Genomic DNA, 27,353 nt, shown 5'->3' with positions numbered 1-27,353 from the left:
AAATTATCAAATGCTATCAAATCAGGGCTTGATTCATTATTATTATTATTATTATTATTATTATTATTATTTTGGTTATCTAAATTTAAGAAAGTGATGGAGAAAATATTAGTAATGCAGATTGAAAAGTCTACCACGTCTATAGCTGTGTTGTGCATAGCACAAAAAATGAGGACATATTTTCTTAGTACTTGAAAACTATTATCCAATTCAGCAAGGAAGTCACTCTCGTCACCAACAATCAAGTGAAGTTCCAACATACGTCTTTGTTCTTTCACTTTCATCTTACCCACTGACTTACACAAAAATACCAACCAACACTTATGTCGGAGGTACACTGGTTTGTCAATTTCAATCTCAGGTTGGCCAGGGATCCAAGAGTTTGGCAAAAATCAACAAAAGCATTCTGTGAGAATCAACTGACTGTGAAATTTATAATAAAGAGTACCAAATTGTTTACTATTTGTAAGTTGTATGGTAAACAGCCTCTCATCAGCAAAATGTATAATAAACATATATGTCTACATGCAAATTTCTTTACAGAGTAAGTTGTAAAACATTTACTAGAACAACACTGATTATGATAGGAAAGAACTTACAGGTTAATTGGGCAGCAGGACCTAAAGGTGTGTGAGTGTGTGTGTGTGTGTGTGTGTGTGTTTATGAAAGAGAGAAAAACCCTCCCCCAGTACACTGAATGGAAAAAGCAAAACATGACCAAACCAAAAAGGACCATATTTCCTGAAAATTCTACATCATAAAAAACTGAACTGTGTTGGGTATGGAGTAGGTGTACAACTGGAATAGATTATGAACTGTTTCTCCGTAGTATTAATGGCAGACTCAGGGCTCTCCATAACTCCTTTCCCTAAAAGTGACTTTTTGGGGAACTCATAATCCTGACCAGGGCTTTACTTGTGCTGTTCTGTCCCTGTAGAGTGCTCCAATGTCTACATCCTATCCGTGATGAAGCATTCATTCATTCATTCATTCACTCATCCTTCAAACATTAACTTGACTCCTATTACACACCCTTCACAGTATTCCAGATAGAACCACAAACCAAACAGCCCCTGCAGGTCAAAGGTTGTGCAGACAGCAGACTGGAATCTTCCTTCCTTGAGTTCCTGGGCACTCAGGCCACATTTCACACTCACTCTCTAGGTGGTGTTTCCAGCCCACTGCATAGCAAGGTCCAGAGTTCCTGGAAGGCAGGTACCAAGGCTTTCCCACTGTTACATCCTGCACAGAGCCCAACCCAGTGCCAACTGGGCACCTGGTCACTTTCTAGTGAATCAGTGATAGAGGATGCACTGCTCTAGCTTCATAACATACAGACTGTCATTCATCCCGAATTATAATTTAACTTTAGCAGTTTGCCGGACCCAGGTTAAATTCTGGGCTCTAGCTGAATGGTGGGAGAAGGATTCTTTTTTTTTTTTTAAGTTTTTATGTTTTTATTTTGAGAGAGACAGAGACAGTGTGAGTAGGGAGGGGCAGAGAGAGGGAGACAGAATCCCAAGTAGGCACCACACCGCCAGCGCAGAGCCTGACATGGGGCTCGAACTCATGAACCATGAGACCATGACCTGAGCTGAAATCAAGAGTCGGACGCTTAACCTATTGAGCCAACCAAAAGCCCCGGGAGAAGGATTATTTTAAGTGTAATTATCTCCTTCCTCAAATCAAAGAAGAGGGTCACTTTGAGTGTGTGGGATAATGTTACTCAACGTTTTAAAACTCATGCTCTACCAACCAAGATGTGGTCACACTCTACATTTGATGTAAAACTCGCTATATCTAGAATTTCCTATCGATGATAGGTTTTCACACTACACATGCATCCTATTGAAATGCTGGTGTGCCCAGGCTTGTTCTTGTTCCTGCTTAGCTTAGATCATGGGTGCTCAGCTCCTTACTCTGAAAATCAGTAATGAGAGGGGGAAACTTGGCCTTTTTAGGAGGAATTTAAAATTTCACCTTTGTTGATAAGTAACAAACAGGCCTTCTTTATAAAAAAAAATGTCAGCCAATAAATGTAGATCCAAATGAGAGAATTTGAAAATGACCATTCTACAACAAGGAAGCAAGTGATTCAGGTAAGGATTATCAATGGATGCCAAGCCAATTCCAAGAAATTTCTTACTGGGGAACTGGGCATTCACTTGGTACCAAAGCACCACCTACAGAATGACGTGCCAATTGAAGCAGGAAAATAGCTTTGCAATGCAGAGAGGTGGGCACCCCCTTACCAAGTGACCAATACCTAATAATGGGGTGCCCTGACATTGTGTCCCTGGGAGATGCTTAATGAAGTACTCAGAATCACCTGGGATGTATTCTTGCCAAAATGTTGAGCTAAATCCGAGACTTCAGCTCTAACTTCCGTGATGAGGGAAAAATAAGGCACAGAGAAACAAGATAAATGACCCCGTGGAAGGGTTCTGACAGAATGTGAAGCATTTTAAGTGGCAACGTTTTATAGATGTATAAACAAAAATATATACCTATAAACATACATACGGGTGTACACACACACATTTGGGGGGGGGGCGCTGTTCTAGATTAAAACTGATGAAAGAGACATAACAACCGAATATAATGCATGAACCTTGATAGAATCTGGCTGTATACATTAAAAAAAGAAAGCAGCTAAGAGAAAAGTAGTTATAAACCTTTTTGGGAGGACAATAGTGCAGATATGCATATGAACTGGAGATTGGGTGCCATTAGGGGATTACCATTAGTTTTCTGAATGTGACACCGGTATTATGATCATGTAGGAGAATGCCTTCACTTTTAGGAGGTACACACTGCAGTATTGATGGGTAAAGTGTCATGCTGTCTGTGACATACTTCCAAATGGTTCAGCAAAAACACACATACATATTTACAATAACATGAGGCTCTGAGAATGTGAGTGAGTAGCCCAAGGTTACACAATCAAGGTATGTCAACATGATAAATATTTTGAGGGGAAGTGTCGCAGTGTCTACAACTCATTTTCAAATTGTATAGAAATACATATCTTTATAAGAAAGCACGATAAAATGTGCGATAATTTTTAACTTTGCGTGGTGTTCATATGCATGACCATAGTCCTATTATGTCAGCTATTTTTTTTTAAGTTTATTTATTTTATTTTAAAAGAGAAAGGGTAGGAGCAGGGGAGGAGCAGAGAGAGAGGGAGAGAGAGAATCCCAAGCAGGCTCTGGGCTGTCAGTGTGGAGCCTGATCCAGGGGCTCGAACCCACTAGCCCATGAGATCATGACCCGAGCCGAAACCAAGTCGGATGCTTGACTGCTGAGCCACCCAGACGCCCCTCAACTTTTTTATACATGTGAAAATTTGACTATTAACATAAGATGGAGGGGTAAAAAAGAAAGAAGGGTGCAGGTTAGGGTTACATCAAATCTGAACTGAGACACAGAGGTGTCTGTGACTTTGTGCCACAATTCTAGCACTTTTCCATCTGAATTTTCACTGTTGGTGGAGGGACCCACGGGGGACCCTGAGGCTGCAGCACCCCAAGCTGGGCTGAGCTAAGCTGACCTTTCTGCATTGTCGCTCCAAATATCCACTGGAACAGAAACTTCAGGAGGCCAGCCAATTCTTAGAATCGTAACAACTTTAAAATATCAGGTGAAAATCAAAGAAATTCATAAGTCATCTCCAGACTACTTTTAAAAGTGCAAATCTAGGTGGAGCATCATTTAAAGGATATAGAGCTTCAGTTTTATAAGATGACAAGCGCTCTGGACAGTGGTTGTACAATGTGAATGTACTTAACACCATCCTTAAAAATGGTTCAGATGATTCAATTTTATGTTATTTGTATTTAACTGCAGTTTAAAAAAAATGAAAAAGAAAGGGGGTATCTGGGTGGCTCATTGGTTAAGTGCCCGACTCTTACTTTCTGCTCAGGTCACGAACTCATGGCTTCGTGGGGTTGAGCCCCACATCGGGCTCTGCGCTGGCAGTGTGGAGCCTGCTTGGGATTCTCTCTCCCTCTCTCTGCCCCTCCCCACTCGTGCTATCTCTGTCTTTCCCAAAATAAATAAATAAAAACTTAAAAAAAAAATGAAAATACAGGTACATCAAGACACGTCCCTGTAAAACAAACTGGATGCATAGCCAAAACGCAGCACTCTATTGGTTGAAAATATCTGAGGGAAAGAAAGGGAAGGTCTCTCCCCGCCTCATCTGGCAACAATGGAATGCTCTAGTAGACAATGGAATGGCCATGAAGTGAAAGACTTTGAGGCCAAAGTACATGGTGAGTACAGCCAGTGGAGGTCTGGGCTGAGCAGCCTGAGAGGCTGGGGAAGGCTTCCTCAGAGAGAGAATGTGGCCTGGGCCGTGCACAATGAGAAGCATTCACATGAGGGGAAGGATCTAGAAGTGGAGGACCCCACAGAGTCAGAGACTGGGACTAGGAAGGAGCATGGCTTGTCTAAGGCTGTGAGGGGCAAGCCCCCTGTGGCATTTGGAGGGGTGAGGCACAGAGGGCCTGGAATACTGCATTAGCTATAGTCGCCGGAGAAATGATGAAAGGTTTTCACTTGAGGAACAACCTGATAAAATGAGACTTTTCAGGAGATTAATTTTGAAGTGGTATGCAGGAGGATGGAGTCAGGGAGACCAATTAAGCAGCTATTATAAAAAATCTAGGTAAGCTATGAGGCAGGCTAGCCTAGGATGGGGGCAGGGAGAGTGGAAAGAAATGGAGAGGTGTAGAGAATCACTCTTCAGACGAGAGAGGGAAGGGAGGAGGAAGGGAAGGGGGCTTTTCTGAAGACAATGGAGAAGGGAAAATACAAAGAAGGTCTGCGCTTGCCTAGGGGAGTCTTGGGGTGCAGTGAGGACACCTGTGGGAGGCCGTCCAGTGTGGCACACTAGAGGAGTGAGCTGGGCACTCTGTGGAGAAGAGGCCAGGACTGGAGGCAGGCACGCCAGAGTTGCCACACTGAGGGAACCTCTGTGGTGTGAGTAGGGAGCGGGGTTAGGCTGACCCTGGAGGGAGCAGATAGGACACAGAGCCGGCAGAAGATGCATTAAAATGGGCGTCACCAAAACTTTGGCAAAGAAAGTATAATTTCCAAAATGCTCTAGGGTAGTCTACTATTTAATGAAATCTCCAATAATTCCATTTGGAAAGAAAATAGCTCCCTAGTCTATTTAAGGCTGGGTTACTATTTATTGGGTTTACATAAAACTGAAGGTATCTCTATTTTCAATTGTCTTCTGCCATTAAGTATTTGGCCTGAGCCTCTGAAGGTGGCAGGACTCATCTGAATGAGTCCTGAAGAGAACATGGCTGTTCTCTCAGTCTTGTCCTGCTTCTCAAAAGATGGTGAGGAAGGCCCCAATGGTCAAGGTCAAGAACAAAGTGGAAGGGAACAGAAGCCTGGGGTCTAGGGATGTGGCTAATGGGGCCATCACTGGTGAGTAGGCCAAATGGAGTCAACCTCACCCAAATGTGACCAGTTTCACTTTCTGGTGTTTCTCTTTTTTCCAGCCAGTCTGGGCAGGTTCTGTCACGTGAGGAAGGTGCTTCATCCCACGAGCTCTCGGCCCCTGCCAGAAGGATCAAACCGTTGGCTGGCAGACCAAGGGGTCTGGGGCCTGTCAAAGGTCACCTGAAACCCTACACTATGAGGTGACTAAACAGGAGAGGGGACAGCACTGAAAAAGAAACACATATAAAGAGTTCTTCCGGTCTCTGAAACCACTGACAGAGAGAGAGAGTGTGTGAGAGAGAGAGACAGAGACAGAGACAGAGAGAGGCAGAAACAACAGGTCGTCTAGGACGAGCCAGGTCATCACGTCTAAAAGGCTAACTGCTGTGGTTAATGAAGAGTAGGTGAAATCCAAAGTCATGGAACCAAACATGATCACATGGCCCTGGCCTCATGTGGGAGACGCATTCTGTGCCTTTCTCAGCTGCTCCAGTCCCTTCAGAGCCAGTGACAACTAGGGTTTCAGTGTGGCTAAGGAAGCAAAGGTCTTTCACACCCACTTAGCAGGCACATCACCCATCAAAAGGACACCTCTAAGGTGACAGGTACTAAAAAGCTATCTCTGTTCCATCATCCAAAGGAGTGCACCCTTCATGAAAACACTCACAACAGAGAAACCGAAAAGCAGCCTAGAAGATGTTCAAAAGGGGGGAAAAAAGAGAGAAATCACCATGGTAGATAGATGGCCCTGGGGTTGCCTGGCAACCATCTTTGCTAACACCTTCTCCCAAAAGAGAACAGTTTGAGTCAGCTCCTGAGATTTCCCTGAGGCCAGGGCTCCGACCACAGAGGCCCTAAAGGTGGGGCCCTGGGATAGGAAAGCGGTTCACTACAGGGGAGCCCTGGGGCCCTTTCGGCAGGCTTACCCACTTACCCACATGAGGGGGAAGGAAACGGGAACCATTCTGCTTAAAGGGACATGTTCTCCCTAGCAGGGCTGGTCCTAGGGTGAGAAGTGCCTCCTTAAATGTGTGTCCTGGGTGCCTGCCTGCCTCTTAGTCCTAACCTAGCTCCTGGGGCGATATTGTGACCCAATGCTTAAGAATGTGATCTCCGGAATAAGCCTGTCTCTGGGTTCAAATCCCAGTTCTATGACTTCCCAGCTGTATCACCTTGGGTAAATCACTTACCCTCTCTGAGCCTGTTTCCAGTCTTTAAAATGGGGTTGATACTGGTAATTGCCTCATAGGGTCGTCATGAGGATTACGTGAAAAAATGCACATTGAGCTCTGTGCCTGGCCCCTGGTCAATGCCCAATAAATGTCAGCTAGGATGGTTATTTTTTTTTTTTTTTCAACATTTATTTATTTTTGGGACAGAGAGAGACAGAGCATGAACGGGGGAGGGGCAGAGAGAGAGGGAGACACAGAATCGGAAACAGGCTCCAGGCTCTGAGCCATCAGTCCAGAGCCTGACGCGGGGCTCGAACTCACGGACCGCGAGATCGTGACCTGGCTGAAGTCGGACGCTTAACCGACTGCACCACCCAGGCGCCCCTAGGATGGTTATTTTTAAAGACACATAAGCAGCTTCCTAGAACCCCTTAATCCAGACCTATGGAGTCAGAATCTCTGGGAGTGGTCTTGGTGGTTTTGTTTTTAAAGAGCTCCTCAAGAGATTCTCAAGGTGGATAGGATTGAGAACCACTTTTCATACCTAATAAACAGTGGTTCAGAAAGTTTGAGAAACAGCAAAGCCACCTGGGGAGCCTGTTTATAATGCTGGGGCACCTGGGCGGCTCAGCCGATCGAGCGTCTGACTTTGGCTCAGGCCATGATCTCACAGTTCGTAGGTTTTAGCACTGCATTGGGCTCTGTGCTGACAGCTCAGAGCCTGGAGCCTGCTTTGGATTCTGTGTCTTCCTCTCTCTCTCTCGCTCTCTCTCTCTCTCTCTCTCTCTCTCTCTCTCTCTCTGCCTTTCCCCTGCTTGTACTCTGTCTCTCTCTCTCTCTCTCTCTCTCTCTCTCTCTCTCTCTCAAAAATGAATAAACGTTAAAAAAAATTTTAATGCATTTCTTTGCTCTACTCCTAGTCCTTCTGATTCAGTATGACCACAGCCTGGAATGCTAAGGACCTAGAGATTTCAATGCAGGGTCCCCAGAATGACCACACTGATTTACTGAAACAGATTCACTCTCAAAAACTAATAGCACAGGGACATCGGTTCCACTCCTTTTGATTTTGTTCCCGGCGTCCTCAAAGAACCAGGGACGAAGTGTTGACCAAGGGTGCCTACTGAACCCCAGGCACTCTGCTGGAGCAGTAAGGATGCTGCCTGGTGCCTAGAAGTGGCCGCAAAGAAGAGGACCCAAATGCCTGGTCAGAGCAGCAATCATCATAACAAAAGCTTACATTATTAAGTACCTACTGGATGCCAGATAGCACCTCATTTATTTTCTGCAAATGAGAAAACTGAGGTTCAGAGAAGTATCTCACCACCCAGCTAGTAAGCAGCAGAGGCAAGATCTACAAAACGCTCCGTGAAACTCGCCACTCTGCAACGCCTGAGCACTTCTGTGCTAACATATACATAACATAAAATGTGCCACTTTAACCATTTTTTAAGTGTACAGTTCAGAGGCATGAAGTATAATCACACGGTCTTGTAACTGTCACCACCATCCATCTCCAGAACTTACTCATCTTTCCCAATTGGAACTCTGTGCCCATTCAACACTAACTCTCCTGTTCCCCACCTCCCGGCCCCCGGCAACCACCATTCTACCACGTCTCTCTGAATGTAACTACTCTAGGAACCTCATGTAAGTGGAATACACAATATCTGCCCTTTCGTGCCCAACATACTCTTAAAAAGGGCCAGATTCCACCTTGGTCTGATGGGATCAAGCTACGAATGTGTCTCAGCCATCTTTATAATCTGGCTAGTGTCATCAGTTTGGGTGTCCTGTCTCTCCATGCCCACCCCAGGTACCCATGACCTACTGGCATGTTGAAGCAGGGCAGCTCCTCCACTCCAGCCAGAGAATCCCATGTAGGTCCAGAGACTGGATGGGCTGGTAACTGCTTCCATGCTCAAAGAACCTGTCCCTGAGTCACTTTTATCTTCCCCACTATGGTGACCTGGTACCACTTTGTCCTGCTCTAGTGAGTACTTAATTAGCTTCCTTCTTTTTCTTTAAGCACCTGATCCTTTAAAATTGGCAAGTGGCATTGTGTTATGAAACCACAGGTACAAGGATAAAGCATCTACATAAAGACAAAAGCTTTCCTCACAGTGGGATTCCAGCTTTACTTAGAGGCAACTGGGCAAGCCAAGTCTAGCCCCTGAATGCTAAGGATCCTCAGCCTTAGCCCACTTGCAGGAAGGGATTTCCCAGACTGTCATCATTAGTTCAAGTGCCTCAGGGTCCCAAGCCAGGTCCGTTTGGCTGAAGTGGCCAATCGGAGTTCTGCCACGGGAGAGAATGAGAGAGAGCCAGCCAAACAGCATCAGCCAGAGCGCACCATCGACACAACATTGCACCAAGAGTTTTAGGACAGAGAGACACGGAAGTCAGTCCTTGACATTGGGTTTCCACAATCTGGAGAAAAGGCCAACCCGCCAGCTGAGCTTCTCCCTCTCCATGATGGCTACATTTGATTACTGCAGTCACATTTGGACTCCCAGTGGTCAGGCCCCACAGATTTGCCCTGTTGAGGTGAGACTGCAGTGGGGACCCCCCGCAGCTGGATGTCCCCCTCACCCAGGGCTCTCTTCTCCCTGGTGGAGCCTTGGCTCAAGGCAATCTGTCCATGCGGTGCTGCATCGGCCTGGTGGAGAGGGAGGGGGCAATGCGGTCAGGGAGCAGGGCTCCTCTGACCCTCCACGGGGGTCTGTCTTGGTCTGTGTGGTGCCGGGGGTGCGTCAGCTCACCCCCATGTTCTGGGATTCTCCCAGTGGTGCCTTGTCCACGGATAGTTGTTAGTTGCTCTTGTGAGGAGGAGTGAGGTCAGGAACGACCCATGTCACCATCTTGGTGGCATCGCTCCTATTGCAGTCACTAAATGATCCTGGTTTGCAGTGTAAACGGTGGGCTACCTCAGAGCATGGGGTCCCTGGGTAAAAGGGAGTTGACTGGGACAGGGTCTCACTGCGTCTGCCTCTACTGCTTTATGTCATAAATGAAACGGAGTGTCACGAATGGAAGGTTGGCCCAAAGGATATAAACACAACGTCCACAGAACACCATGCAGAAACCGAATCTGCCTCACTTTTCTAAATCAATTCTGACCAGAGACAGCCAGCCCCTGACAACCACTGGCTGGAGTGAGCATGCCCTTATGGTCCTAAATAATGCCACAGACCACTTGGAGCACAGCTCAGCAGCCCTCAGGAATCAGACTTCCTCTGCCCTTCCTATTTTCTAGTCCTTAACACGGAAATCCTGAAACCAGCTGCTTTGCTCTCCATCATGTGCATCCCCATTGCAGACAAATCCCATGGGTAATCAAACTGCACAGAACGCCAGTTGTATTTCCAGCCTGACTTTAAATATAAATATAAACTGAAATCCTTAATGCTTCATCATGGTGCTTTTGACATCAGGGGCCACCATATAATAAACGCCGTCATTATCAGAATCAGCACCTCAGGGTCTCCTCTACCCACAGTGAGGGAGGGTGGGCCACCCAGAATTAGAACCTGAACTCACTACTGTCACTATTTAGGACAGATTGGAACTGAAGGTTTGAAGGAGTCATCTTGGAAACCTTGGGAGGAGAGCTTCTTGAGGGAGGGATGGGGTCTTCTCTCTTTAGACCCTCCTAAGTGTAGCCCATTGCTGGGGGATAGTCACAGGTCTGTATACGCCTGCTGAGTATTCAGTTTGGTCGACTCACCTGGAATGTAGGCCTAAGACACAGACAGAGGGTAGCAGAGTATTTCTGTGAATACCTCAGTCTACGTTTCTTGTGTTCTTACTTTTCCAGCCTCACCTTACACCAGTAATTCTCCATCAGGGTGATTTTGCCCTAGCCCAGGGGAACTTTGGCAACGTCTAGAGATGTTTTTGGGAGAGGAGCCTCTGGACTCTACTTGTAGAGGCCAGGGACGCTGCTAAACATCCTGCAATGCACGCGACAGTCCCCACCATGAAGAAGCAGTACCGCAGCTGAGAAACTTCGTTCTTATTCTCTGCTTTGCTAGCTTCAGTCTAGTGCCAGCCTTTTTTCTTTCTAGAACATTCTATACACTCTCACACTTTGGGCCTTCACGCATGTTGCTTCCTTTAACTCCACCCTGGCCAGCCCTGGAAGCACATGGAAACTTCCATTCATCCTCTAGGTTTTAGCGTAAATAAAATTTCCTCAGGGAGGCCTTCACTGAGCCCCTAATGTAAGCTAGGTCCCTCCAACATGGCTTTCAATGGCACCCTGATTTTCCCTATCAGAGCACTCACCACGGTCACCATGACTTCTCACACTTGCCTTTGCCACTAGGTTGGAAGAGCCATGAGGCAGGGGCTGTGCTTTTCTATTGCCGTATCCCCAGGCCTCGTCCGGTGCCGGCACACTGTGACAGCACACTCGGTCTCAAATGCACGACGCAGACCAAGCTAAGCAGGACACTCAGAGGCTTAAGTTATGATGCCATCACATGGGCACACCCAAAAGAGAATGCGGTAGCTCTGTATGCACTGATAAGGACCGCTCTGTAAGATGAATGGATATGGCAAGACACCAGGCAGTCCCTATAGTATGCTAGCATCTGTGTTGGGTAAGCGAGAAGGAAAAACGTATGCGTATCTACTGGAAGCAACTGGGGACAGGGGGAGGAGGGAGGCTTCCTTTTCACTGCACACCTTCTTGAATTTCGTAACCCACGAACATTATTAAAGAAAACAAGAAGCGTTTAAATGAGTGTGGGTATGTATAAAAGTCTACATCTTCTTGAAACTAAAAAAAAAAATTATTCATGTAGAATGATATCCGATGAGAACCCAGCACAGGGAACTGTGCGTAGAAGCCAAATTCACATACAGCATTTCAAAGTGTGCCCACCCTGTCTGACTTCCTGTTTTGAAAGGAGCCAGAGTCCACATGAAGACACAGGCACATGGAAATGCTTGTATGTGTAATGGATACTCATTTTATGAGGCGCCTGGGTGGCTCCCAGTCAGTTAAACGTCGGACTCTTGATTTCGGCTCACGGCCGTGGAATCAAGCCCTGTGTCGGGCTCTGTGCTGGGCGTGGAGCCTGCTTAAGATTCTTTCCCTCTCCCTCTGCCCCTCTCCCCTGCTTGCACGCACTCTTTCTCTCTCTCAAATAAAAAATAGAAGATAAAAAAATAAAGAGGTACTCATTTTAGATGCTTTATATTTTCAGAACTAGATGGCTTTGGAAACACGTTCTCTCTGCTTCGCGGTCTTGGTCCTGGAACCCCCTCTACCCCATCAGTTGGGGGCAACTCCAAAGCTAATTCACTCTCCAAGCCCTTCTTCTCCTTCCCAGCTTTCCTCGCTACCACCTGGAGGCCCCTCTGTCTCGCCTGTCCTTTCATCCCAAATGCTGGGGCTGGGCGAGATGAGAGAGATGATAATGAAATGCCAAAGCCAACAAATTGTTGCTGCTTGTTAGCAAAAGAGGAGGCAGGTAGGCTTAATGGAGAAGGAAGTTGAAATTAATGGCAAAAATGAGGTTTATCTGTGTAATCTGTGGACTTGGTCTCTCCCCATCTCCTATTAGCATAGATACGGAGGTGTCTGTATAATGACAAAGGGGAGCTGTCCGCACTTTCCCATAAATCTCCACCACCTGTCGCTGGGTCCCTGGCTCGGAGTCCAGGAACACTTCACTCTTACCAGGTCACTTGCCATCCTTCCCTCCAATTTGCCACAACGGCAAGACTCCTAAACCTGAACTGAACATGTTCCCATGCTCCCTGCTTCTGCAGAGTGTTCCCCCCAACTCTGCCAGCATCTCAGGAGAGCAGCAAAGTCTCACCATCAGGGCAAGGTCTTACAGGACCCTGAGCACCTTTCACATTGGAAGCGTTCCACAAGTGTACCTCCATCAGAGCAAAACATCTGGGTACATGAAAACACAAATGCCCAAAGTAACAAGCATAGGCTTCCAAAAGGCCCAAACAAGGATCTATTGAGGACTTTCTTGTCTCAGTGACCAGATAAAACAACTTATCGATCATTTTCTAAATTATTGTTTACATCTCACCTGTCCTCAGAACTCTGTAAACACTTCTTAGCCTCAGGCCCAAACCTGCCTAAATATTTTTTCTACCTCTTGATAAAAACTTATCAAACTACGTATCCACTGTGCACCATTAAATACATGGATGTCACAGAAATCTTTTTTTTTATCACTAGCTTTATAAAATTATGATAACCTGGTTTACAATGAAAATGAAATTTCTGATACAGTAATCTCTCTTCCATTTGTCACTGGTTAGTTAAAAATCCAAGTTAATCATAATAATAAAGTTTTCTAGAAATAGCTTCATTAATAAATGATAAGCATAATCATTATAACAGTTAAAAAAAAAGGACAAAGGCAAACAGTAAGCACTTACTATGTGCTGGGTCCTTTTGTAATATCTCAGTCAATCCTCACAACCCTGTTACTATCTCCATTGTATAGAGTTCGGGGCACTTATGCACCACATGCACCCCGTTCCTTAGTTAGGAATTGACAAGCTTAAAAAAAGTTCAGGTGAGACAATGAGAAAAGAAGACCATCCTTCTCCATCACAGCACTTTTCCCCAATTAGCTGGAAAAAAAGTCTTCAGATAAATCTCCGAAGCTAGAGAGAAGATTATTTTAAAAGGTTAACTAGATGAATAGCCTTTCTTGGAATTTTCTATCCTAGCTGAATTTCACATCTTAGATTAGGCTAATAAGATTCCTGGGACCCCTCCTCTTAAGGAATCTCAGTGCCTCATTGGTCCACACTGATTGAAGCCAACTTACTCTCCCCTTTAGGCAACACACATCCCTGGGTTTTGAATTCAGACCCTCAGTTTTCTCAGAGTCCTCAAGACCACATGGCATTTACAATCTATTCACAGAATATGCTTGTTTATGAAAGACAGTGATGTTTACCACCAGGAGAAGATACAATGAGAAGACAGACCCACTGTGTAGTAGTTTCAGATATTTTTAACGGGAAGGCTTCGTTTTTTGTTGTTGTTTCTTAAAAAACAGCCTGTCTGGCATGCCTCCATTTCAAATAGAAGTACATTCAGTAGGAAAAGTCAGGTTCAGCAGTCTCAAAGGGATCTTGGGCGAATGTTTAATCCCACTCCCTTACTTTATAAGTGAGAGAAGGGGCCCAGGGAAGGGAAGGTCATATACGACCTATGTTCCCAAGGTCATATAGGGGAACTGTAGGAAGATCACCCAAAGCCCTCTCTCGGGCTCCTTTGGCGCTCCGGCTGCCCTCCGCATAACCCCATGCAACCATGTTCAAGCACGGGTCAGCACACCATCCGAACCCAGGTGTTGATCTGGCAAGGTGGAAAAATGTTTGCCAAATTCCTGTCAACTGTGCTTTTAGCTAACTTTAGATGAAATAACATTAATGTGAAGAATTCCTTACAGAAATTCTGAAGCGTTAACATTTCACACTGATACAGGTGAATGGAAGCCAAAAAAGGTGAAAGAGGAATGAAGAAGGAAGTATATTCCAATAATCAGGTTATTCAAAACCACTGCAAGTCCTTCCTGGGTCTTCTGAAGCTGTGGCCAGACACAAGCAGAAGGCGATACTATGTTTCTTCTTTTGCATTTCCAGGCTAACTCTCCTCCCTGAGCTTAGTCTACAAAACATATCACATGGTGACAATATTCACAGCAGCATTATTCACTACAGCTAAAAGGTGGAAACGAGCCCAACGTCCATCAACAGGTGGCTGGATAAATAAAACATGCACACGATGGAATATTATTTAGCCCTAAAAAGGAATGAAATTCCAACACATGCTACGGCGTGGATGAACGATGAAAATGTTATGCTAAGTGAAATGAGAGATGGGGAGGGAGAGATAGAGGGGTGGGAGAGGGAGAGAGAGAGAATCTAAAATAGGCAACTTCATAATAGAGACAGGAGATAGACCAGAGGTTACCAGAGGGCGGAGGGAGAGCTATTGTATAATGGGTACAGGGTATCTGGTTGGGATGATGAAAAATTCAGAAAATGTCCAGTGATGATGGCTGTACAACATTGTAAATGTACTTGGTATCCCCAGATTGTACTTTTGGAAGTGGGTTAAAATGGTAAATTTTATGTTAAAATTTTTTACCACAATTTAAAACATCACATTAAAAAGTGGATCATGCCCCTTCATTTCTCAGTTAGAATTCCTACCCTTTCTTTTATTCACTCACAGCCATTAAAGCCCAAACTTCTTTTCAAGACTTGCTTCCTACCAATAGTGTCATGGTCAATGTGTGTGTTTCACACACATAGATAGACACGATCACATTGAAGCCCCTTTGTGTCCTGGAGACCCATCCACAAACACATGTCCACCTTGAAGCCACCCACGTGGGGACTCCAACAAGAAGGCCCATGGCAAGACTAATGCAACCAGTGTTTCTGGAGATCCCCGCAACCAAACATCCCGACAAGGAGTCCCAGCTCGACCCTTAAATTCCTCACCACGGGGGAACAGGTATTTAGTGCTGTATACTCTCCCTGTAAAGAAAACTATATGCACATACCAGGGAGACCTTCAGGGATTGCTAACCCAAGCCTGCTCCTCCAGGCCCACGAACAAAGAGATTTCAGCCCATACATGGCTATTCGGTGAACTCAGCAATTGCACGTTACACTGAACAGTGGGTGCCCTTAATGCAAACGCATATAATTAGGAGCTAAATCTTTGTACCTTTACAGGACAAAGGCTATAATAACCAGGATGTACCACTTGTGACTTCTGAGGAGAGTAGAGCTTTTCATTTTTCCTTTAAAAAATCTATTTCTCACAAGGCGAAGAGCATCTGAGAGCAAGAGTCTTTTGAAAACAGAAGCAGGGAGGAGGGTGCAGAATATGAGTTTTGTGTGCTATGGTCACAATCTATCACCCAGGCCTGAGAGGTGCCAATGGGTGCCCTACCACGACCTCTGTTCAACTTTAAGGTTTCACAACCTCGTCTTCTTCTGCGAAAACCTTGGCATTGCCAGGGGCCTGAACACTGAGTCCCATAAGCTCTTAAAGATTTCCAGAGTTCATAAAGAAAAACAATCCCTAGTGATACTTTCCATTGTCAACATACATGGGCGTTTAGCACAAATAAGCTGCCACTTGTAAGTCCACTCGACATCACTCCCTTGCATGTCCTAAAGACACATGGCAAGATCACACTAAGATGTTTAGAGGCAAGCATCTTTTGAATAAGGTTTCGTTCCCAAAGTGCTTAATTAGCAGGAACACTATGCTAAAGAACTGTCCTTGAATATGCATGCATTTTAACCTCCATGCTATTTTTTCTAAAGCACAAATTTTCCTCTCCCTGGATGGTCAGGAGATCACTGGCCACAGAAAACCGACTGTCTTAGGTGTTGATCCACAAAATGAGGTCTGTCTTTCCAAGTAGGTTTTAACTGCCTTACAGGGCGATATCCTGGTTTATGAGGGAGACCATTCTTTGGAGTCTTTCCTCCATTCGTTTTGGATGAGCAATGCTCCCACGGCCTAGTTATGGCTGAACTCCTTCCACACTTCCCACCAACCTCTTCTGCCCCCTCACGCCTTCCTCCCACCCCAATTCCAGCCAACCATGTTTACAAGACACCCAGTTAGTAAATCACAATTCAAATGAACCCATCCATTTGTTCGGCAGAAAGTGGCCTCTGGAGTCGCTCCATGTGAATAGGCCAGAGTTACATATGGCAGGCCCGCAAACGCGAACAGGATATGATTTATTTATGACGACCATGTGTGTTTGATGCCCAGTTCCAGCAGGCTGTGGCTCCCCTCCCCTGCCTCAGTCTGGGATGACCTATCTACTCACTGTGTCCCATTTCAGGTACTGTATTTCCACGCTGGGGACACAGAGATGGGCGACCGGCTGGGGGCTGCACACACAGATGTCCCGAACCCTGCTGGCCACGTAACAATCTGTGACCACACACAAAGTGGGCCAAACATAACTTGCTGCAAAGGTTTGCCGTGTACAATGGTTTCCAGTGGAAAGTGGAGAAGTGGCGGCTGGAGCCAATGACCATGTGGGGCTCATTAAATTGTTCTGTATTTACCTATAAGGAAGGCTGGGATGCCGGCGAGGGGAGCCCTGCTCCTCATTTCAGAGATTTCAACACCCCCCCCCCGCCCCCCATCATTTGGCAGTGATGCTCCAAAGGTGAATGGCAGATCTGCATCAGAAGGTCCAAACGTGGACCTCAACTAAAGTGCTGTAAACTTCTGCCTTCCACAGTCTCCCCCCTCCCCCCCCCCCAGTTGTATTTATACTTTGAAAGAAGTTAACATGAAGCAGTAGTCACCTGGGCGTGCTCGATTTTTGACAAGCCTTAGTCACTCTGTACCCAGCAGAACAATTCACATTATAGTCGAAATCCTGTGAAGATTGTGCCACACATGCTAACACTAAAATGCCAGTAGCTCCACTTACCTTCTTTATTAAGCCTCATAACCTCCCTGCTTTTTCCACCCTCTTTTCCAGCCTCTTCTAAATCTACATCTGCAGATGAAAAAGAAAAGGAAAAAAAAAGAGAATGAGGAAAGAAAAAAAAAAGATCAAAAAGGGGGGAAAAAGCCAAAGTCAAGGGGGGCAGGGAGAGTGTTTATTTGCAAACAGATCGATATAAATACTGTACATGAAAATCTTTCAAAAACTGACAATGCAACATTTTCTCCCAAGTCCGGATTGCCATCTACCTGGCCCAGATAGGTACCAAAAAAAACTATGCAACCAGCAACAGAGTAGCCTTTTAAACAGATACACCGTGGGGCTGTGAAAGCCCACCCCGCGGGCTGCCACGGGGAGCCGGGCACAGACAGACAGACAGACAGCCCTGGCAGCAGGGCCTCTCTCTGTGCATTGATGATCTGTCTCTGTGTGTATTTATTTAGAGAGAGAGGGAGAAGCATGGAGGACACCGGGGGCCACTCTCTCTCTCACACACACACTTTTTCCCAGTGGCTCTAGGTGAATGGAAAGGTTACAGGATAATAAAAGGAGGAGGAGGCGGTGGGGTTCTTACTGTCGGAGCAGTGTAATTTGGCGGCGTCGATCCAGGAGGACCAGGGTTTGCCCAGAAACGCCTCCGGACTGGGCACTTTGCGATCCAGTGTCGCCATTGCTCTTCCTTCTTGTTGCTTTTTCCCTGTTCCTTCGGCAGCAGCAGCCGAGAGACACGGGATTCGAGAACGCTCCGACGTCATCTTCGGAACGTTCCGACATTGAGTGCTCTGAAAGGGGGAGGGAGGGAGGGACGGGAGGAGGGAGCGGAGAGGCGGCGGAGGAGGGGAGAGCGAGCGAGGGGGAGGAGCCGGAGCCGGCGCTCGGCGCCCGGGGCCGGCAGGGCTCGGCCCGGCGGTGCGCGGCCGCCAGAGGCAGCAGAGAGGCGCCTGCAGCTCGCCGCGCGCCCGCCCGCCCGCCGCCTGCCGGCCCGCCCGCCGGGGGAGGGGCCGCGCGCCGGGCCAGCGCCGCGTGCCGGGGCCCGAGGCTGCAGCGCGCGCGGGCGCCGAGCTGCTGCGGCGCCGCCGCCGCCGCCGCCGCCACCGCCTGCGCCCGGCGTCCCGAGCCCGGATCGGAGGGGCCGGGGCGAGCGGGGCGGGGGTGCGAGCCGGGAGAGGCACGACCCGGGCCGTAGGCGGGGTGGTCTTTTCCGCGGAGTGGCCGCCAGAAGACGGAAAGTTTTTGCATGCAGTCCTTCCAGCGTGTCCTTCCCTCGCCGGCTCCCTGTGGTCCACCGTGAGGCGCCCCCGCGACCGAGAGGGGAGGAGCCGCGCAGGTGTTCCCCCTGCCCCCCGACGAGCATCCCAAATCCAGGGAGGGGACCCTGGTGACCTCTCCTCCCAGCCACCGCTCCCTTCACCCTTTCTTCGCTGTCTCGGTGGACCTTGGACCGTGGAGGATTCCGGGGATGCCTTTGGGAGCTGACATCAATGGGTAGATGGAAGTGGTTCTAAAAAGCAGGTGAGTTTGGGGCGAGGGCAGTTGCCTACCCATCTCAGTGAGGCTGCGGGACGTGCAAAGCTCAAAACTCAGGGCCGCGGTGCCCCCAGATTCCCTGCGCGATGCGTGTCTCGGGCGCTCGGGGAAACCACTGCGTAGACCTTGCTCCAGGATCAGGATAGCGGGAGAGCACATTCACTTCTCTCGGAAAACGATGCTTCCAGGGCCAAGCCCCTGGAGCAATTTCCAGCGCTCCCCACGGTGGTGGTTCCAGGGTGGCCCGGATTAGCGCCTGCAACCTATGGCCAGGAACCCGACTCCTGGGAGAATTCAGTCCGGGCTTAACTCTGGCCAGTTAGAAAGGAAGCGTTAGATTTCCTCTGGATTTGGGATGTTTGATGCTTTAATTGAGATTTCCCCTTTTCCCCCTAGGGGTAAGGCAACAAAGGCCTTAAAAGGTCTTCTGGTATCTCTCTCTTTCTCTCTTTGAATCCTTCCGTTTACTAGGGCTTACCTAAAATAGATGGACACTCCCTCACAATTGACATATTTTTCATTTTCCCCAGTACCCTTTTAGTTCTTACTACTCTGCTTCTGCCTCATGGGGGAGGCACACTTATTGGAAGTTGCTCTGCACAGATGGAGTTCTGCCCTGGCTATGCCATCCAGTGCCCCTGCACTTGGCAAACCCAGGGTTAGGATGGGCCATGAAGGAGGAGCTGTGGATTGGTCTCCAGTTGTGATATTTGTATGAATGGGCTTATGTTTTGTCAGATCCAGACAAGTTTGATTTTCCTCTGCTGTCTTTGGAAGGGTTTCTACATAGGAACCACTAAATGGCGAAGATGCCAATGAGTGGAGAATTCTCTTTGTAAGGGTTTGTACTATTAACAAATATTTATTAATTATGGACCTAGTATATGCTAGACACTGTGGCATATCCTTCCAAATATCCATCCATCCATCCATCCATCCATCCATCCATCCACCCATCCACCCATCCACCTTTTCAACAAATATTGCCTGTCATGGACTAGTGTTTTCAACAGGGGAAGACAAATGAGACCTAGCCCAGTGTGGAGATGCAGTCTGGTGGTCTCTGTGGAAGAAGGAAGGTGTGAAACTTATCAGCCACTTGGAAAAAAAACAAATACAGTGACAGGCCCAGGCAGTGAATGGTGTGCCCTCTGAGAGCTGTGCCTGTTCATAGGAGGAACTAAGATCTAGTTTGGAATGACCAGAAAACGTGTCACAGAGAAGATAGGATCTGCTGTGCATCTTGGACATTGGGGGGGGATTTCTCATGGTATAGGTGAAGGCTTGTCTTGCCGAGGGAAGGAGAGCGATGGTCACAGATGTTTCAAGCCGAGCACAAGCTTGGTGTGTTTGGGGTTGAAGGTAGTTTACCTGGGATGGTGGGTTATCGTTGGGGGTTTGGGATTATTGTCAGGCCTGGTCAAACTATGGAAGGCACTGAATGGTGGCCTAAGGAGTTTGGGGGGGGGGTTTGTTTGTTGTTTTGTTTTTTGACAATGGGAAGCCACTGAAGGGGCTTTCTGCAGTGTAAAGGTAAGTAGAAAGTGTGACTTAGAAAGGCCGTGGTGTCCCGGATATATTGGATAGGGAAGCAGGTTAGAAGCAGTGCTACAATATTCATGGTGTGGGGAACTTTGGTGGTCCCATGCAGGTGGAGAAGAGGGCACCTCATTCAAGGGTATGTTGTACGGCTGGATTTGGGGAGGGAGAGAGCACAGAGGCATAAGTAATTAGATCCTGGAACATTTTTCCTTTCCCCTACTGCCTTCTGATTTTCCTTCCATTTTTGTATTTATTCCTCTATTCTGCTTGCAAGGGAAGATGTAGTAGGCAGCCTCTAAGATGACCACAGTGATCCCCACATCCTGGTATCTATGCCCTCATGTGAGCCCCTCCCCTCCCACATGGGCTGGACCTAGTAACTTGCAGCTAAACAAATAGGATATAGCGTGACACTTCCAAGGCTAGGTTACAAAACGACTGTGGCTTCTGTCTTATTCACTCCTGCTGTCACTGGCTGGCTCCAAGGAAGACCACTGCCATCTTGTGAGGTGCCCTAGGGGGAGGCACATGTGGCAGGGAACTGAAGGAGGCCTCTGGCCAACAGTCAGTGAGGAACTGAGGCTCGGGGTCCAACAGCCCATGAGGTACTAAATCCTGTCAATAGCCATGTCGAGTGAGTTTGGGAACACATTTTTCTCTAGTCAAGCCTTGAGATGAGACCACAGCCCTGCCCATGCATGAGAGACCTTGGGGCAGAGGCCCCCAATCAAGTCTGTGTTCCTGTGTTCCTGACTGCCTTAAACTATGAGATAATTGGTGTTTGTTGTTTTAAGTTGTTAAGTTCTGGGGTAACTTGTTACATAGCAATACATAACTCATACACAACGGTTTGGGTATAAAGTGTTTAGTGTTATCCTTGCCAGCTTAGTGGGACTGGTTTACTCTAGTATCTCCTATGCTGAATTTTGTAATTTACCTTTATCCCCGGGTATTCAAGTTTTGGCTATTTCTTTATTTTCATTTTATTTATTTACTTATTTTTAATTTGAGAGAGAGCATGCATGAGCAGGGGAGGGGCGGGGGGGGGGGGTAGGGAGAGAGGGAGAATCTTAAGCAGGCTCCACACTCAGTGCAGAGCCTGATGCAGGGCTCAATTCCAAGACCCTGGGATCATGACCTGAGCCAAAATAAGAGTCAGGCACTCCACCAGCTGAGCCACCCAGGCACCCCAAGTTTTTCTTATTTAAACTCAATCACTACTTTATGGAAATAATTGTACAATGACAACAAGGTCATGATGTAACTGTTGGAAACAAATCTTCACTGAGAGCAATGCTACCACACTGATGGCCGTTACAACCCTGCCATCCATCCTTGAGGTGTGTGGAGAGTATATTGATGAAGGGACTCAAGCCCAGTGGTTGAGAGCTTCCAGAAAATTATTTCTCCCCTTCCAGGAACCATTTTAAACCACTCAAAAACCCAAAAGTGGCTTACCATCAGGAGGAGTCAGGGCACCTCAGTCTAAGAAGAAACAAGGCAGTGCTTTGATATTGTAACATTAGTTTACTCCCACCCCCACCCCCACCCTCAGCTGAGCCTCTCAAGTAGAAATTACTTCTACACAGAACCCTGAAGCTGGTGTGACAGCCTAAATATCATCCCCTTCTAGCAGGGAGCATTTTCATTTGTAACACAGGAAAGTATGGTCTGGAATCTAAAAGTGGTTTAGCAGCTCTACGAAATAGACATTGGATACATTGCTTGTTTAACTGATCATCAGAATGGGTATACATTATTGCAGTTAGACTTCCGGAGCATAATTGCGGTTTCCACTCAGCCTTGCGCGGTCTCTCCACTGACTATAGAGATAATAATACCAACTTTGTGAAACTCTAACCCACCTATGACTTTGTAACTGGATAACATGGCTGTCAATTAAATTATACCACTGGGAGCCAGAGAATGAAGGAAGCGTTGCTCATGAAACCACTGGACTTTTACACTTGGCTTTAGATGAAAATTGAGGTCAATCGGGAGTAGTATTTGGGTCAGCGTGGTGCATATATAGTATTATATACGTGTCTATACTTATGTATCAACTATACCTATGGCAAAGTTATTGCAGACTTGTATTCCTTTTGGTGGTAAAGAGTTACAAATCGTGTTAGTGGCAACAAGAATCTTACACATTCTTCACACTGACCTGCAGAAGTCATTTAAAGCACATCAGTGTAACATCTGTGTGATAAAACCGTCTAGCAAAGGTGTAACACCTTCCTCCCTTCATGGTTAATGTTTGGGAAGATAAAAGGGGTGTAAATATTTTTATTGTTTTATTATCTTTCTTAGAAAAATAACAGGGGTGGGTTTAATTGAAAGAGAGACTCTTCCATAGACCAAATAAAGAAATCACTTCAACAGAGATGACAGTGGAAAATACCTATTTAATTTGAATAACACCTGGTTCTGGAGAGATGTGCATCTAATACGCAGCCTGCATTCACTTAGTCTGATTCATGGGCTGTTTTCCCTCATTACTGAAAAGAAGAGAAGGGGTAATATTAGCTCTCTCATTTGAGGATATTAAGCTCCTGCTGGGGTCGAGGCGCTGTGCGTGCACCCTACTTCCTACCTAGACCGATGTTGGGAGCTCCCTGGAGGCGACGAGGGGAAAATGACATTCCATTAAAATGAGGCATCCCTGGAATTGTTTGATGTTCTTTGTCTTAATTGAATCCATCTATCCCATCTGCCACTCTTCTCCCTAAATTTATTTCCCTCACCCACTCTCTCTCCGAATTGTAATTGGGGGGAAATTTGTTACATACGTTGTTACCTTTTATAAGAGCTCCAGGCTGCATCTGGAGGGCAGGTGTGCTGACTCCCTGGCCTTGTTAGACAAGGCTGCCTGCCTCTTCCCTGCCCCTCACATGTTGCTAGATCAAAGAGGACTGGGATAAAAGACCCCCAGTAGCAATGGGAGTGGGAAAGAAAATAGGCATTCCAGGCTTTGGGTTATTGGTTTCACTCTAAGGCCCTAGCCATGCGTCTGCTCTGAATAAACATGGACTCCATTAATAAACAGAACTACAAAACATGCAACTTGCATTCTGACTTTGGCAGAAGGGCCAAAAGGGGAATGTGTTATGGGGAGGTAAAGCTGCCTTGCCACCCCAGGCAGACTCATCTGTGACTTTGATCTCCTTGGGCTTCCTGAAGCACTCTGATGCTGCAGGGTGAGGAGGCCTCTCTGCTCCCTGCAGTGTGGCAGAACCTGCCCCATCTCTCTCCGTTTCTCTTTCTCAGGGGTTAGACAGGAGGAGAGAGAGCATCTCTTTAGCACTCCTGTACAATTCACTTTTGGTCCTTAACCTAAATAGAAATACATAAAAATTTAAGACACATGTCCACCCCTCCAAACTCACCAGCTAATATAGTGGGGGAGGCAGTGCAGGGTGGAGGCCAGAGCACTGACTTCAGTTGGGCAGGTATGCATTAGAATTGCCCTTCAGTCATTTGCTTGAGAAACTTTCTTAATCCATCCCAACCTCAGTTTCCTCATCTATTAAATGGGTACCAACGCTCTTCTCTTCAGAGTGTCGTGAGGACTCTCGTGAGATGCCAGGTCTTGAGGCCCCCCATGGGGCCTGGCACACAAAGGACAATTGTAAATGTTTGCTATGGTTATTACTTCAGTTGCAATATGACATTATTGCAATTAATGCAATTATTGCATTATTACATTGTGCAGACAACAGCTGCCAGTCAGAAACAGGCTGACCCTCTGATGCCAGGAGGGCTCCTGATGCTAGGAGGGCTTCTGACGATCCTTCTACTTAGAAAGGAAACTCCACAGCCACCTTGAAAAAGAAACACAAAGCTGGAGGCATCAGGAGTTTGGACTACAAACTCTATTACAAAGCTGTAGTCATCGAGACAACATACAAACAGACACATAGATCAATGGAACAGAATAGAGAACCCAGAAATGGACCCACAACTATATGGTCAACTCATCTTTGACAAAGCAGGAGTCAATATCTGATGGAAAAACGACAGTCTCTTCAACAACATGCAGAAGAATGAAACTGGACCAGTTTCTTACACCATATGCAAAAATAAATTCAAAATGGATGGAAGACCTGAATGTGAGACAGGAAACCATCAAAATCCTAGAGGAGAACACAGGCAGCAACCTGTCTGACCTCAGCAGTAGAAACTTCTTACTAGACACGTCTCCGGAGGCAAGGGAAACAAAAGCAAAAATGAACTATGGGGACCTCATCAAGATAAAAAGCTTCTGCACAGAGAAGGAAACAATCAACAAAACTAAAAGGCAGCCTACGGAATGGGAGAAGATATTTGCAAATGACATATGGGGTAAAAGGGTTAGTATCCAAAATCTATAAAGAATCTTTCAAACTCAACACCCAAAAAACAAATAATCCAGTGAAGAAATAGACAGAAGACATAAATAGACATTTTTCCAAAGAAGGCATCCAGATGGCTAACAGACACATAAAAAGATGTTCAATATCACTCGTCATCAAGGAAATACAAATCAAAACCATGATGAGATACCTCCTCACACCTGTCAGAATGGCTAAAGTTAACAGTGCAGGAAACAACAGATGTTGGCGAGGTTGTGGAGAAAGGAGAACCCTCTTACACTGTTGGTGGGAATGTGAACTGGTGCAGCCATTCTGAAAACAGTATGGAGGTTCTTCAGGAGGTTAAAAACAGAATTACCCTATGACCCAGCAATTGCACTACAAGGTATTTACCCAAAGAATACAAAAATACAGACTCAAAGGGTTATATGCACCCCAATGTTTATAGCAGCATTATCAACAACAGCCAAACTATGGAAAGAGCCCAAATGTCCATCAACTGATGAATGGTTAAAGGAGATGTGGTATAGGGGCGCCTGGGTGGCTCAGTCGGTTAAGCGTCCGACTTCAGCTCAGGTCATGATCTCGTGGTCTGTGAGTTCGAGCCCCGCATCGCGCTCTGTGCTGACAGCACAGAGGCTGCTGGAGCCTGCTTCGGATTCTGTGTCTCCCTCTCTCTCTGCCCCTCCCCTGCTAATGCTCTATCTCTCTCTCTGTCAAAAATAAATAAACATTAAAAAATTTTTTTAAAAAGATGTGGTATAGATATACAATAGACTATTGCTCAGCCATCAAAAAGAATGAAATCTTGCCATTTGCAGTGATGTGGACAGATCTAGAGTGTATTATGCTAAGTGAAATAAGTCAGAGAGAGACAAATACCATATGAGGCAAATACTCATATGTGGCATTTGGGAAGGAAAAAAAAGAGAGAGGGAAGCAAACCACAAGAGACTCTTAACTATAGAGAATAAACTGCAGGTTGATGGAGGGAGGGAGGTGGGGGAAGAGCTAGATGGGTGATGGGCATTAAGGAGGGCACTTGTTGTGATGAGTACTAGGTATTATATGTAAGTGATGAATCACTAAATTCTATTGCTGAAACCACTATTACACTATATGTTAACTAACTAGGATTTAAATTAAAATTGGGGGAAAAAAAGGAAATTAAAGCTCCTTTTCCTTTGTATGGGGCTACTGTCCTGCATCACCTGATGGAGACTTCTGTCAGAAACTTCTGCCTGAAACTTCACTGGACAGGGATTTCAGGGCAAGATGCATGTCCCTATTGTTCTGGGGAGGGCCCTACAAGACTTTTCTGTTATTTCAAGAAACAGCAAAATCCAAAGTGTGGTTGCAGGCAAAACTGTTTTTGCATGACAGTGTAAATACTTGTCTTAATAGTAAGCAGAGTGGGGTCTCTGCAAATTATCCCCCCCCCAATTTATTTATTGTCTTTTATAAAAAAAATTAATGCTGAATCCTAAAAATCACACATGAATGAGTGTGTTCCCAGGAGACAGTAAAACAGTAGTGATGAGGGGGAAATGCCCTTTGAGTATTTGCTTCAAACGTGGTCCCTACCCTGCCCCCAGATCACTCCCTTACCCCCAAATCTGAGGGCAGCTTTTCATACCATCTTCTAAACATTTACCTATGTATATATTTATCATTACAGGCATAGATGATATTGCTGCATGTATATTCTTATTTTCTTTTAAACCTGAACAACATCATTTTGTAGAAATACGTATTTTATCCTTGGTTGAGAAAGAAGCCTTGCATAAACAAGATTGACAGGGGCAACAGACTGTTTTGTGGATATTTTTCTGCAATTTTCTTTTTTCACATATGCGATTGCATGTTATTATGTATGGAAATACCTCATTCTTTTAAATTGCTGCATAATATTCCACAAAATGTTCCAGAGTCTGCCTATCGTCCTAGTGATAGACATTGAGGTTTCTGGTTTTAAAAACATAGGGTGGTCAACATCTTTATTTTTATAGCTGCTTCCTGGGCACATGAAGAAGTCTTTCTACCCAAAAGTACAATCACTGGGTATGTGCATTTTAAATTTTCACAGTTTGGCCAAATTGTCTTCTGAAGTAGCTGATCGATTCACGCTCTGACTAGCAGCATAGGAATGCCCCCATTTCCTCACGCCCTAATTCATGCCCAACGTTTTCAAACACTTTAATTTTGCCAAGATTAGGATTGAAAAAATCTTATTTAGTTTCTATTTCCCTCATGTCTGGTATATTTTAGAGCATTCGTTCTTATGTCCACTGTATTTACACGCTGTAAATTGCCGTTAGTATTTTTTGATGATTTGCTATTGGTATTTTTAGATCCTTTTATTGGTTTGTAGGAATTCTGTCTACATTCTAGATTTAGAGATTTTGTTTGTTTGAAAATAATGTAATTTTCCAGCTTGATGCTTTTCTTCTTTTAACCTCATGTGGGGCATCTTTTCTATGCACATTTTTTTTTTTTTTCCATTTGGTTGTAGTCAGATGTATTGGACTTTTCCTTCAGGCCTTTTGCATTTTATGTCTTGCTTAAGAAGACCTTTTCGGGGCGCCTGGGTGGCGCAGTCGGTTAGGCGTCCGACTTCAGCCAGATCACGATCTCGCGGTCCGTGAGTTCGAGCCCCGCGTCAGGCTCTGGGCTGATGGCTCAGAGCCTGGAGCCTGTTTCCGATTCTGTGTCTCCCTCTCTCTCTGCCCCTCCCCCGTTCATGCTCTGTCTCTCTCTGTCCCAAAAATAAATAAACGTTGAAAAAAAAATTAAAAAAAAAAAAA

The 27,353-nt window shown here is 46.0% G+C and overlaps 1 protein-coding gene across 6 annotated transcripts in view; it reads right to left on the bottom strand.

Annotated features, from left to right (window-relative positions):
• Nucleotides 1-17,920, bottom strand: part of ATXN7L1 (ataxin 7 like 1) — a 248,244-nt gene extending 230,324 nt beyond the window's left edge. For 4 of the 6 annotated variants that reach the window (XM_023250261.2, XM_023250262.2, XM_023250263.2 and 1 more), the window contains exons 1-2: nt 17,700-17,920; nt 17,108-17,176 (exon numbers count right to left, since the gene is read on the bottom strand). In XM_023250261.2, coding sequence (XP_023106029.2) covers nt 17,108-17,176; nt 17,700-17,880 — 250 coding nt within the window. In that variant the 5' untranslated portion in view covers nt 17,881-17,920. The remainder of the gene's footprint in view (nt 1-17,107; nt 17,177-17,699) is intronic. The other 2 variants (XM_023250264.2, XM_023250265.2) reach the window with 1 other exon arrangement.
• Between the last annotated feature and the right edge of the window lie 9,433 nt (nt 17,921-27,353).

This window comes from Felis catus, chromosome A2 (genome assembly GCF_018350175.1).
Source record: "Felis catus isolate Fca126 chromosome A2, F.catus_Fca126_mat1.0, whole genome shotgun sequence".
NCBI classification, from domain to species: Eukaryota; Metazoa; Chordata; class Mammalia; order Carnivora; family Felidae; genus Felis; species Felis catus.
Note: the sequence above shows the minus strand (reverse complement) of the source record. Positions and strands in the feature narration are given on the sequence as shown.